The sequence below is a fragment of the Notamacropus eugenii genome, chromosome 1 (assembly GCF_028372415.1).
Source record: "Notamacropus eugenii isolate mMacEug1 chromosome 1, mMacEug1.pri_v2, whole genome shotgun sequence".
NCBI classification, from domain to species: domain Eukaryota; kingdom Metazoa; phylum Chordata; class Mammalia; order Diprotodontia; family Macropodidae; genus Notamacropus; species Notamacropus eugenii.
The window spans coordinates 390,039,799-390,053,236 of record NC_092872.1 but is presented as its reverse complement, the minus strand read 5'-3'; the positions used below and the strand labels follow the sequence as shown (position 1 = coordinate 390,053,236).

At 38.7% G+C, this 13,438-nt stretch overlaps 1 protein-coding gene across 3 annotated transcripts in view; it reads left to right on the top strand.

Moving 5' to 3' along the window:
- ATP10B (ATPase phospholipid transporting 10B (putative)) overlaps positions 1–13,438 on the top strand; it is a 316,520-nt gene that overhangs the window by 223,073 nt on the left and 80,009 nt on the right. For all 3 annotated transcript variants that reach the window (XM_072630895.1, XM_072630894.1, XM_072630896.1), the window contains one exon: positions 2,887–2,972. In XM_072630895.1, coding sequence (XP_072486996.1) covers positions 2,887–2,972 — 86 coding nt within the window. The remainder of the gene's footprint in view (positions 1–2,886; positions 2,973–13,438) is intronic.

Genomic DNA, 13,438 nt, shown 5'->3' with positions numbered 1-13,438 from the left:
TGGACAATACATTTGTGGTTAAAGTTGGCATAATAATGGTCAGTTAAAAAGCATCTATTAAGTACCTCCTCTATGCTTGGCACTATGTTAAATACTGGGGATACAAAGAAAAGCAAAAAAAATAGTCACTACCCTCAAGGAGCTCATAGTCTAATTATGTTAGTCAAAGAGCTAACAACGTTTGTATCATGCTTTACAATTTACAAAGCTTCCTTACAGGTGATGCAATCCTTACTCTACCATATGATGTTTATGTAACCTTGGATAGTCACATAAGTGACCCCACTTTGGATCTCATTTTCCTCATCTATCATATAAAGAGGTTGAACTAGAATCCTTCTAACATCGCTTTCAGCTCTAATTTATGATCATTGTACTACTATACCTATTATCTCATTTATGTGAGACAAATGGAGCAAGTTTGAACATCCTCATTTTAGACATGAGCAAACAGAAACTGAGAGGATAACACTGCCTTTGTTACCATGAGAATTAAATTTGCCCTTTAATTCTACGTCTTATGAAACTTAGTGACAAATTTATGCTTCATGTCACATACTTATAAGGGAGATTTCAAGGGACTCTCCAAAATAACTCCCTTCATAAATTCCATTTCAATAACACCATCTAGGATCTCAGAGGATAGAGTGAATTAGAGTTCTGTAGCCAGAATCAAGTTATAACCACAGTTATTCAAGAGTCACATCTGACTCTTCATGTCCCAATTTAAGATTTGGGAGTTTTGAGGGTTTTTTTGTTTGTTTTGGGAGGGGTTACAAATATATGTTAGTGGCTTGCCATTTTCTTCTCCAGCTCATTTTACATATGGGGAAACTGAGGCAAAGATGGTTAAGTGACTTGCCCAGCATCACACAGCTAGTGAGTGTCTGAGACCAGATCTGAACTTATGGATGAATCTTCTTGACTCCAGGCCTGGTGCTCTAACCACTATACCACCTAGATGTCCTTGAGTCAAGAAGACTTGAGTTCAAATCTTTCCTCATACACTTAACTACCTGTGTGATTCTGGCACGTCATTCCACCTTTGTCTACTTCAGTTTCCTCATCTGTAACATGGGAATAATAACAGCACCTAACTCCCAGAGTTGTGAGGATGAAACAACATATATTTAGGAAGCACTTTGCAAATCTTAAAGTGCTATCTAAATGCTAGCTTTTTTTTCACATTTCTGACTACACCATGTATAAAATACCATTACCACCACCTTATATAGGTGTAACTTCTTTCAAAGTGTTTTCAAATCCCATCATCTTATTTTATCCTCACAATAAAAACATCAGTGGCTCCCTATTATCTCTATGATAAAATGCAAACTTCTCATCACCAGGCACTTAAGGTCCTACTTACATAGTATAGCTTCAACTTACTTTTTCCAATCTTATTTCATCTGACTCCCTTCACGTAGTCAAAACAGTCAAAATGAAACCGTTTATAACTGTTCTACCAACTCAACATGTCATTTCCTATCTCAGTCCATTTCCACAAGTCTGTTGGAATTCATATACTCTTTCCTTATGAAAATTGGGATTTTTGAAATATACTGTTTGATATTGGAACTATAAGTGATAGAACTCCAATCTGAAGTCACTTAGGCTAACTAGTCTTTGTGACAATAAACAATAAGCAATTACAGCCTGAATTGCCCACTGGCCTGACTCCTTCTGACCCTGTGCCAAACACATAAATGATCTTGGCTCCTGGTTGGATGAAGCTCCACACCAACACCCATTTCTGGGTTCCCCATCACAGATTCAGACTCTCACCCAATTTCTGGTCCCAATTAGGAAACTCCTCTCCCCAAGTCCAGTATCAATAAGCAGCTTGGGGCTTTTCACTACCACATCTAAGTGTGGTTCAGAATGTCACTTCCCATATATGAAATTGATACCTGTGCTCAACCAAGCTCATCTTTAAAGTATAAAACTTAGCTGCTCAGACCCACTCTAAGCATATACCTCCACAGAGATTTTGTCATGGTACATGATTCCTTCTATTATGAGTGACCTTGACCCTGCGTGTGGCCAAATTTCTGTCTGCATTATCATATAGTGTGTGTATGTATGTATGCATGTATGTTTTACCTGCTTGCTGTGCTACATGGTAATAAAGCTTATGCTTGTACTAGCTTCTCAAGTACCAATTCTTTGTAAGTCCTCAAATCTGGATCTTTGCTCAAACTCAAGTCCTAAGACCAAATAAAGCACTCCTCATCTCTACCTGTCAGAATCCTTCTCATGCTTCAACTCAGGCACCACCTCCTCCACGTAGCTTTCTTCAGTCCCCCTCACTCAGGGTAGCAATCTCTCCCTCAAATTTTCCTAGAGGCTATTCTCTCCTTTGTCCCTATCATTCCATAGCTGTTACTAATTACATACATGCCCTATCCCCATCCAATAGCATGCAGGCTCCTTGAAGGCAGAGACTATAATTTTTTTTAATCTTTTTATCCCCACTGCCTAGGCACAGACTCTTTCTTGCATATGGTAGGCTTTGCAAAGTTTCCTGCCTCCCACACTTGTGTATTTCCTATCATACTATATTATCCTTAAAAAATGGGAGGGAGGATCTAAAGAGATCTAAGCCCCAACAGGCAGTGGAGTAGGTCTCAGACGAGACAATCTCTGTTGTACACTTTGCTGGGCCCTCAGGTACACATTGGAGATTTTGGTCACTTTTCTCTCCCATAATGAGGATTTAGCTTTTTCTTCTACTGTATTACAACTCTCAAGGATGACAAAGAAGGGATTACCCCTTGCTGGACTGCTAATTTGGAATGGTTCTAACAGTGATTAGCTTGTCTGATGATCCTATTAAAAACTGGGTCCATCCAACGAGATAAATTCATGGTATAATCTTTCTTACAGGAGCCTCGATTTGAACCAGAACTCTTTCAGAGCAAGATCGTGTGTGAGAAGCCCAACAATAACCTCAGTAAATTCAAAGGTTATATGTAAGTAAGCAATGGTCGTGCACTGTTTACCATTGTCCCTTGTTTGTCCTTGAAACTATTGAGTTGGAATATCTTCTTGAAATGAGTTGGTAAACATTTGTGGTTCGGAGCACCAATTTCACCACATGGAAGGGAGCTTGTCTGCTACTCAGTTTTATGATTCATTTAACAATGCCATGTTGTGGAAAAAACCTTGAATATGGAGTCCAAAGATCTGTGTTCTCATCCCAGCTCTGTCACTAGCTAACCCTGTTACCTCAAGCAAGTCATTTAATGCACTGCCCCGAGTTTCCTCATCTGTCAAATATGGATCAAACAGTAGCTCACACTTGAGTTCACCTTTTGGTTCACATTTCACAGTGGTTCTTTCAGGCTTACAAAGTATTTTCCTCACAACAACCCTGTAGCAGGCAGTACAAGTAGTTAGATTATACTTATGACAGGCTCAGAGAGGTCAAGCAACTTGCCCAGACTTAAGATTCAAAACTAAATGTTCTGACTCAAAGCCCAATACTCTTTCTAATGTACCATCTCTGATAAACATTAAAAAAAAAAACAAGAACCTACAAGTGTAAAATATTAGTTATAATTTAATACTTCAAAAGAACTACGGAATTCAATCGCAGAATGTAACAGATCATTGTGTGTGTGTGTGTATGTGTGCATGTGTGTGTGTTATGTTTTGGTTTGTTATATGATTTCTCCCATTTATTTTAGTTTTTCTGCACAGCATGACTATAATGAAAATGTATTCAATAGGAACGTATGTGTAGATCTTATATAGAATTGTATGCCATCTTGGGGAGGGAGGAGGGGGGTGGGAGGGAGGTAGGGGGAAAATAATCTAAGTTTTATGGTAGTGATTGTAGAGCATTAAAAATAAATAAAATGAATATATTAAAAAATAATTTAATACTTCAGTGGATCTATGATCTCTTTATTACCTCCATTTCACTTCAATTCAACAAACATCTCTTTGGTACCTACTGTATGTAAGGCATTGTGCTCACAATACAAAGTTATATATCCTGAACTTCTCACTTTATGTCATTCTTGTCTATGTCATCCCACAAATTCTCCATAGATAAGCTACCCATTGTGCTAGAAGCAGTTTTCTAGGTTTTTTGGAATTCTTTGGGTATGAGTGGAGCACTGAGTGTTTGTTCAGTCCTTGCTCTCAATATATGACTAAGGCCAGAGGTGTCAGACTCACAGCCCACATATAATACAACAAAGATGATCTTAATTTGTGTTTTTCTAAGTTAATGTGCAGGCTGCCAGGATCTGTTGCTATTTCCTCTTGACACCATTGACTGAGGCATTACTTTTTTTCTGGTCATATGTTTCCTGAGTGATATATTTTATATTAATTCTCGCATATAAATCATAATTGGTAATATGCTACCGTCTATTTATACCCACCATGCATATTTCCATAGTCCTTTGGATCATCCACGGTTTTGATTCTTTGGAGATTATTATGTTCCATGATTCACAGACCCATTCAACATCACCCATTGACCTAAAGGTGCATTTCTGTGTCAGGTGACAACTAGGAATTATTGAAAATGATACTTCACTTCTCAAAGGTAGTCCAGCCAGTTTTCTTCCTCCTATTCAATTCTAAGCCCAAATAATTTTCCATCTGTAATGACTGTAATTTTCCATCTGTAATCCAAGCCAGATATACTGATAAACTAACCCAGTGGATAGGTCTTCCAATTGCATATTATAACTTGAGATAATAAGTCTTCTTCATCCATTTGGTTTTTCCTGTATGAATCATTAAATTTTTGTCTTTTGACTGACCAAGAATCTCAGTGAACTAGTGCTGTAATTATTTCAAAAACTGATGGATTCAGTACTGCATCATCCCCAAACAGAAGTCTCTGAAGGATTTCACCTTCAAGAGGGAATTCCTCTTCCATTTGGAGTCTATGCAGAACAATATCCATGATAGTGATAGATAGCATTGGTGAACATACATGTCCTTGTTTTTCTATCTCATTTGACATTGATAATCTGAGATTTATTGAACAAAGCTATCTCTGTGGTTACATTTATCAAGAAGTCATATGTTATTTTAACGTATTCATAGGAGACACTTTGGATGCATTTTGGTGTACTGAGTTAAAGTTTGTTTTTTTATAAATAGCACTTAGTAAACACAACATGGTCTTTATTCTCTTCACATTTCAATTTCTTGTTTGACTGTGAAGATGTAGTCTCTCATAGAAAATCACTGCAAAAGACTTCATCTTCCTTTATCATAATTTCATCAAAGATACCTTTTGTACTTGTGTAGGTCATAGGATCATTGCTCTGTAGCTAGAAGAGACTACATACGAGGACCATCTTGGCCAGCCTGCTCATTTTTACAGATCAGTTTCATAAAGATTTCATACAGATCAGAAAGTAGACATCCTAGTCAGTAGATGCTTATGTCTCCTTGCTCATAGTTCTGTAGAAATAAACATTTTATGATTTTTTTCCAATCCCTTGCAGTCTTCTACCCTCTTTTAGATATTATGAAATTTCATTTCCTTAACATTTTCAAAATCATGACACCTCAAGAACAAAGCTCTTCTTTATGACTTTCTGACTTAATTTCCTTGAGTTTTATTTCCACTTCTTCATATAGTATATTGTGTATTGTTAACAGGCCATCACAACTTTATGAAACTTACATGAAAACTAGGTTTATTACAAGAGACATGAACATGCATATGGAACCCAAAGAGTTCACAATCCATACAGAAGTTGGCATGTTTATGACAATAAGACAAAGGGAGGAAGAGAAAACAGAAATCTCTGTCTAAAGGGGGATGGCATGGAAGGAGAAAAGGTACAGAAAAGAAGACAAAACCCCTCCCAGGTGAGGAGCAAGGTGATGGCAAAAGTGGCATTCTTTTCCCTTAAGAACCACTAGACTATGAAGATAGAATGGTCTTCTTATCTACAAGGGTCCTGGCTGTACAAGCAGTTTCTCAGATGAATGCAGACTGGTTGGCACCTGTCTTGCCTCCAAAGGACACCCAGGGAGTCTATTTGGAAATGCAAACAACAAATTATGTGAGCTTGGCAGGAGGGGGGTGGGAGTGGCAGGCATTTATCCTTGACACATTCAGAGCCTCCTGCATACTCTGGGTCCAGTGCTTTTGGAAAATATGGCAACTCAAAGAGACAAGTTCAGAGACCCCTTAACATTCCTAAACAGAACTGAAGTTAAAGACCACAGATAACAATGATTAAAATGTACCTGTTTCATTTTTTTCTCCTATTTGTTTCCATCACTTTCTACCCTCGATTTCAGCTATAAATGCTCTTGTGTCTTTGTGATATGCTTTTTGCACACTCGTTTTGTCTTCTACCACCTTTCATTCTTTTGTGAGGTCACAGTACTTATGATCTTCCCTCAGCTTCTTCATTTAACAAATTTAGTTTCTAGAGGGGGGCGGAGCCAAGATGGCGGAGTAGAAAGACGCACATACACATAGCTCTGAACCCACAACCCATAGAACAACTACAAAGAAGTAACTCACTGGCGAATTCTGCACCCAGAGGCCACAGAACATTGGAGCGAGGGAGATTTCTGTTCCAGAGGGACCTGCAAACTTCTCGCAAAAGGTCCTTCGCGCTGCGGACTGGGATCTGAGTACAGCCCTGCCAGGCCGCGGCACCGAGAGGAACAGATCCGAGCAGGCTTCAGGGACAGGATCTCCAGCGGCCGCACAAGTCCCTCCACCCACAGGTCACGGGGGTTGGTGAGAGAGTCTCTTTGGCGGGTCGAGGAGGGAGTGGGGTGCCCCCATGGCTCGGGCCCCCTTGGGAGACAGAAGCTGAGGGGCGGCGGCAGACCGGGGCTCCCCAAGCAGGCAGGAGCCTGGATCCATTGTTGAAGGTCTGTGCATAAACTCCCTGAGGGAACTGAGCCTGAGAGGCAGCCCTGCCTCCACCTGAGCATCTGAACTTAATCTCACACTGAATAGCAGCCCTGCCCCCGCCCAAAGCCCTGAGACTGGAAGCAGCATTTGAATCTCAGACCCCAAACGCTGGCTGGAAGGATCAGGAGGCGAGGTGGGTGTGAGGAAAATATTCAGAGGTCAAGTCACTGGCTGGGAAAATACCCAGAAAATGGAAAAGAAATAAGACTATAGAAGGTTACTTTCTTGGTGAACAGGCATTTCCTCCCTTCCTTTCTGATGAGGAAGAACAATGCTTACCATCAGGCAAATACACAGAAATCAAGGCTTCTGTGTCCCAGCCCACCCAATGGGCTCAGGCCATGGAAGAGCTCAAAAAGAATTTTGAAAATCAAGTTAGAGAGGTGGAGGAAAAGCTGGGAAGAGAAATGAGAGACATGAAGTCAAAGCATGAACAGCAAATCAGCTCCCTGCTAAAGGAGACCCAAAAAAATGTTGAAGAAAATAACACCTTGAAAACCAGCCTAACTCAATTGGCAAAAGAGGTTCAAAAAACCAATGAGGAGAAGAATGCTTTCAAAAGCAGAATTAGCCAAATGGAAAAGGAGATTCAAAAGCTCACTGAAGAAAATAGTTCTTTCATCATTAGAATGGCACAGATGGAGGCTAAGGACTTTATGAGAAACCAAAAAATCACAGAACAAAGCCAGAAGAATGGAAAAATGGAAGATAATGTGAAATATCTCATTGGAAAAACAACTGACCTGGAAAATAGATCCAGGAGAGACAATTTAAAAATTATGGGACTACCTGAAAGCCATGATCAAAAGAAGAGCCTAGACATCATCTTTCATGAAATTATCAAGGAAAACTGCCCTGAGATTCTAGAACCAGAGGGCAAAATAAATATTCAAGGAATCCACAGAACACCGCCTGAAAGAGATCCAAAAAGAGAAACTCCTAGGAACATTGTGGCCAAATTCCAGAGTTCCCAGGTCAAGGAGAAAATATTGCAAGCAGCTAGAAAGAAACAATTCAAGTATTGTGGAAATACAATCAGGATAACACAAGATCTAGCAGCTTCTACATTAAGGGATCGAAGGGCATGGAAGAGGATATTCCAGAAGTCAAAGGAACTAGGACTAAAACCAAGAATCACCTACCCAGAAAAACTGAGTATAATACTTCAGGGGAAAAAGTAGTCTTTCAATGAAATAGAGGATTTTCAAGCATTCTTGATGAAAAGACCAGAGCTGAAAAGAAAATTTGACTTCCAAACACAAGAATGAAGAGAACCATGAAAAGGTGAACAGCAAGGAGAAGTCATAAGGGACTTACTAAAGTTGAACTGTTTACATTCCTACATGGAAAGACAATATTTGTAACTCTTGAAACATTTCAGTATCTGGGTACTGGGTGGGATTACACACACACACATGCACACATGCACACATACATAGAGACAGAGTGCACAGAGTGAATTGAAGAGGATGGGATCATATCTTAAAAAAAAATAAAATCAAGCAGTGAGAGAGAAAGATATTGGGAGGAGAAAGCGAGAAATTGAATGGGGCAAATTATCTCTCATAAAAGAGGCAAGCAAAAGACTCATTAGTGGAGGGATAAAGAGGGGAGGTGAGAGAAAAACATGAAGTCTACTCTCATCACATTCCACTAAAGGAAAGAATAAAATGCACACTCATTTTGGTATGAAAACCTATCTTACAATACAGGAAAGTAGGGGATAAGGGGATAAGCAGGGTGGGGGGGATGATAGAAGGGAAGGCATGGGGAGGAGAGTGCAATTTGAGGTCGACACTCATGGGGAGGGATAGGATCAAAAGAGAATAGAAGTAATGGGGGACAGGATAGGATGGAGGGAAATATAGTTAGTCCTATACAACACAACTATTATGGAAGTCATTTGCAAAACTACACAGATTTGGCCTATATTGAATTGCTTGCCTTCCAAAGGGAAGGCGTGGAGAGGGAGGGAGGTAAAGAAGTTGGAACTCAAAGTGTTAGGAACAACTGTCGAGTAATGTTCTTGCCACTAGGAAATAAGAAATACAGGTAAAGGGGTATAGAAAGTTATCTGGCCCTACAGGACAAAAGAGAAGATGGAGACAAGGGCAGAGAGGGATGATAGAAGAGAGAGCAGATTGGTCATAGGGGCAATTAGAATGCTTAGTGTTTGGGGGCGGGGATAAAAGGGGAGAAAATTTGTAACCCAAAATTTTGTGAAAATGAATGTTAAAAGTTAAATTAAAAAAAAAAACAAATTTAGTTTCTATTCAAAACCTAGTCTACTGTTGGCTGCCATTTCTCTCTGTTTGGCAAAGAGATCTAGTGTTGACTGGGTAAACTGTTTTCTGAGCTCTTTTGGCCTCCTCAATGTGGTGATTGAGCTATATCACTTAAAGGTCTGAGGGAAATGTTAATAATCAGAGTCAAAGTCAGTTCCTTTATGTATTTTCTACTTTTCATCTAATATGATTACCTTAGGGAAGAGTTGTTATAATTGTATGCAATGCCTTTTCTTCATCATTATCCTTTTCTCCTTGTTTGTGATGATTTTGACCTTTGCTTTACTAGTTCATGAATTAGTCTTCAGGGAATAAGCAATCATCTCCTGTTAGTAGACTGTCAACTTCATTTTGGGTGATATTATTCCATACTTATCATGTTTATTATTGTCTGATTCTCTTATTGAAGAAATTATTCAGGATACATTAAAATTAAATTTCTGAGTAGTCTGCAAGACTTTGGTCTTTCTCTATCACAAACCATAATACCATAATACGTAAAACCATAATACAATAATACATAATTGTACCATACAATGAAATAAGGTACTGCTGTATTAATCTAAATATAAGCTGTCCACTCATAGAGGCTGACATTGAGAAATAATTGCACAAAACGTGTGTGTATGTATATATGTATGTAATATACGTATATGTGTGTATACATACATATATATATATCCAAAGTAGCTCTTTTATATTTTTTTAAATTCAAATAAGGATATTTTATCCAATCTGATCAGCATCTCTTCTTTTCAGCTTCATCACTTTATCTTTCATTAAAATTATAATTTTAGGCTATTCTCAGATTTTACACAATCCTTACTGGGCAAAAAGGCAGAAAAGTGTGGTCTGTGTTCTGTTTTAAAAACTTTTATTTACACAGCTAATTTGTACAGAGCACTATGCCTATAATTGAGAACATAGAGTATTATTGTAAAAAGATCAACCCTCCTACCTCCTATCCCATTATTACCTTCTCTGGCTAGACCTTTGTTTTATCTTTTGAATAGACTTACAATGTTGTCATTGTAGGGAATAGGACATGAAGAGGTTCCCTCCACTAGTGCAGATCAGCCAGCCTTCTGTAACCTATAGTGTTAGATAGTAGAACACTGAGAGGTTAAGTAAATAGACCACATTCACCAGCCAGTTGTTTTCAGAGGCAGGACTTGAACCAGGTATTCTTGATTCTGAAGCTGCCCCTCATAGCCAATCAAACATAGAGGGAGAAAGGATTTGGAATCTATGTCACAGTACAAACATAGTGATATGATATAATGGAAAGATCACAGACATTGGATTCAGAGGATCATGCAGGTTCCAGTCCCACCTTTGAAACTTGAGAAAATGACTTAATTTCTCCGATGCCATTTTCCTTAGCTGGAAAAAGGAGTTAGATGAGAAGATATTTGAGGTCCCTTCCAGTTTTATTGATTTCAGCATCTATTGATTCAAGAATTTAAGGACCCATGGTTTAAGCAGTATAGATGCTGCCTCCAAATGGTAGAGAGGTAGCTAGGTGTCACTATGAACTTGACTTGAAGTCAGAAGACTTGAGTTCAGATCCAGCCTTAGTTATTAAATATCTGTGTGACCCTGGGCAAGTCACTTAACTGCTCAGTTTGTAAAATGGAGATCACAATAGCACCTATCCCCCAGGGTTGTTGTAAGGATAAAATGAGATATTTGTAAAGTGTTTGTAAACCTTAAAGGACTACATAAATGTTAGCTATTATTGATTTTGTTACCATTATTATTATCATAACACCTCTGTAACGTGGTAGGTTTCTGAAAGTTCCTGTGGCCATTATCCTTTTCCATTATTCAGGTTCATTATCTTTTAAAAGACCCAAAGATGACCCTCTCTAGACTTAGAATGATCCTTACATGACACACAGTCCAATACCCAACCTGTATTTGAAACTTTTTCAGCTTAGTAAGACCAGTCAGAACTTGTGTTCCCCAGTAGACCCTTCAAGAACTCAGGATCACCTCCTCTCCATGATGAGGCACAGGTGAATTCAAGAAACAAGCATTTGCCAAAAAATAGCTAGTTCAAGGTACTACGCCTATGGCAAGAGATAGCAAAAAAGCATAGGTCCTTGCCTCAGGAAGTTTACTTAGTGATTTTATTTAAGAACAGATAAGCATAATACAATCTCTAATGTGACCAGAGTAAACAGGGAAAGAAAACTTTCACCTAAAAGGATCAGGACATACTTCTTTAAGGAGATGGCTACATACCCTGAGCCTTTAAAGGAAGAAAAGGATTCTGAATTGGGGAAAGAACGGGAGGGTGCATTCCAAGGACTGGAAATAGCAGGTACAAATTCACTGGGGCAAGAAATGACGTGTTAAGCTTGGAGTCCATTTAGGGGAAGAGTATAACATAAAGCCACAATGACATACTATTGCCAGACTGTGGCAAGTCTTAAATACCCAGCTGAGTAATTAGTAATTCATTCCATAGACAATGCAGTCACTTACCATACCTGGGAAAGAATTTAACTTGTGAATTATTCTGGTATTGGCTGTTTGCTTGGAAACTGCTTCACAAGAAATTGATGCTATTTTATTAATTGTGAAGAAGTAGGTTTGTAGAGATAGTGTGCTCTCCCTCTTCCCCAAAGAATGTACTCATAGGATTATAGACTGGTTGCCAACTAAATTTTCTCTAAGAACCATGATGAATCTTCAACTGATTTTTCCTGCCACCCTCACTCTAATTCATCTCAATAACAGATATGTTGACCCTTCTAGGACACTAAAAAAGTCCCAGATCATAGATTTAGAACTGGATAAGACCTTAGAAATCATCTAGTCCAATCTTTCCTCTTACAGAAGAGGAAACTGAGGTCTGGAGAGGAAAAGTGACTTGCCAAAGGTCATAGAGAAAGTTGTATCAGAACTCAGACTAGAACCAAGATCTCCTGCTTCCCTGCAATCTCCTCCATCTTTTGTTTGAGAATATCAAAATTCTAAGAAACATCATGGAGACACCTCCCTGAATGGTTAGGCTATAACTAAGGTGGGGCAAACTGGACTTTGTACCAAGATGCCAAAATTGAGAGCGCTTATACTCTTTCAGCAGGAAAAACCAACTGAGTGTAGCACTAAATTGACAAGAATAATGTGTTAAAATAGGGAACAACCACCTAATACTTTTCATTGCCTCTTCTGCTCCGCCATATTTGTGTGTGTGTGTGTGTGTGTGTGTACACACACACACACACACACACACACACACACAGAGCTTGATTTGAATTTAACTTAATAATTCATCCTAATCATTTAAAAAGTTATATGAGGGTACCTTTCATGGTGTTTATGTATGCATGTTTTGGTATGCTTGCCTCAGGCCTCAGAATTGCTAATTATAACTCTGCGCAGTGAAATATAAAGTAAAGGTAAGGACTCTTTCTCCCTTTCTCTCTGGTCTTGTCCTCTGTTGTCATAATAATGATCATAACAATAGCAACAATATTATTATCATTATTCATATGGTTCTTGGAAGCCTACAAAGACCTTTACATACTATCTCATTTGATTCTGCTATGTTTGTGAGAGGTAAGAGCTGTTATCATCCCCATTGTACAGACAAGGACACTGAGGCTGTTAAGTGATTTGCCCAAAGTCACACATCCAGTTAATATCTGAGGCAGAATTCAAAATCAGATCTTCTTGACAAGCACTCACACCTGTCATATGGTAGGTGCCTCCATCATACGGCACATAATGAGAATGGCATATATGGGAGAGACCAAAGGGGACGAGAGACAAGAGAAAGAAGAGAGAGAAGCAATAACTTAAAAGAGAGCTAAACTATTTTAAACCAAGGACTTCATTCAATTTGATTTGATTCAAGTTATGTAGAAAGAATACACACTGGCACCTAACTCATGTGACTTAACACAAACACTAATAGAAATGACCTGAAGGAGGAAGAACATTTTTTCAGGGACCTTTACCTCTAAGTCTGGGGCTTAACTCTGGGAAAAGATAAGGAAGTGGCTTTCTGTATCACTTAGATGAGGAAAATTACTTGACTAGACCACTAGCAAAGGTTAGAGACTCACTCTCTAAAGTTCAGAGTTTGTTTAAAGTCTAAATAAACAACCACCCTTTTGGAAGTCACTTGCTTTGCCCAAAAGTCTATTGCCTTTGATTTATTTCTTCCCTGAAATGAGGACCAACTTTCCTTATAATTCTGTTGTGAAGTTTAAAGGCATTGCTT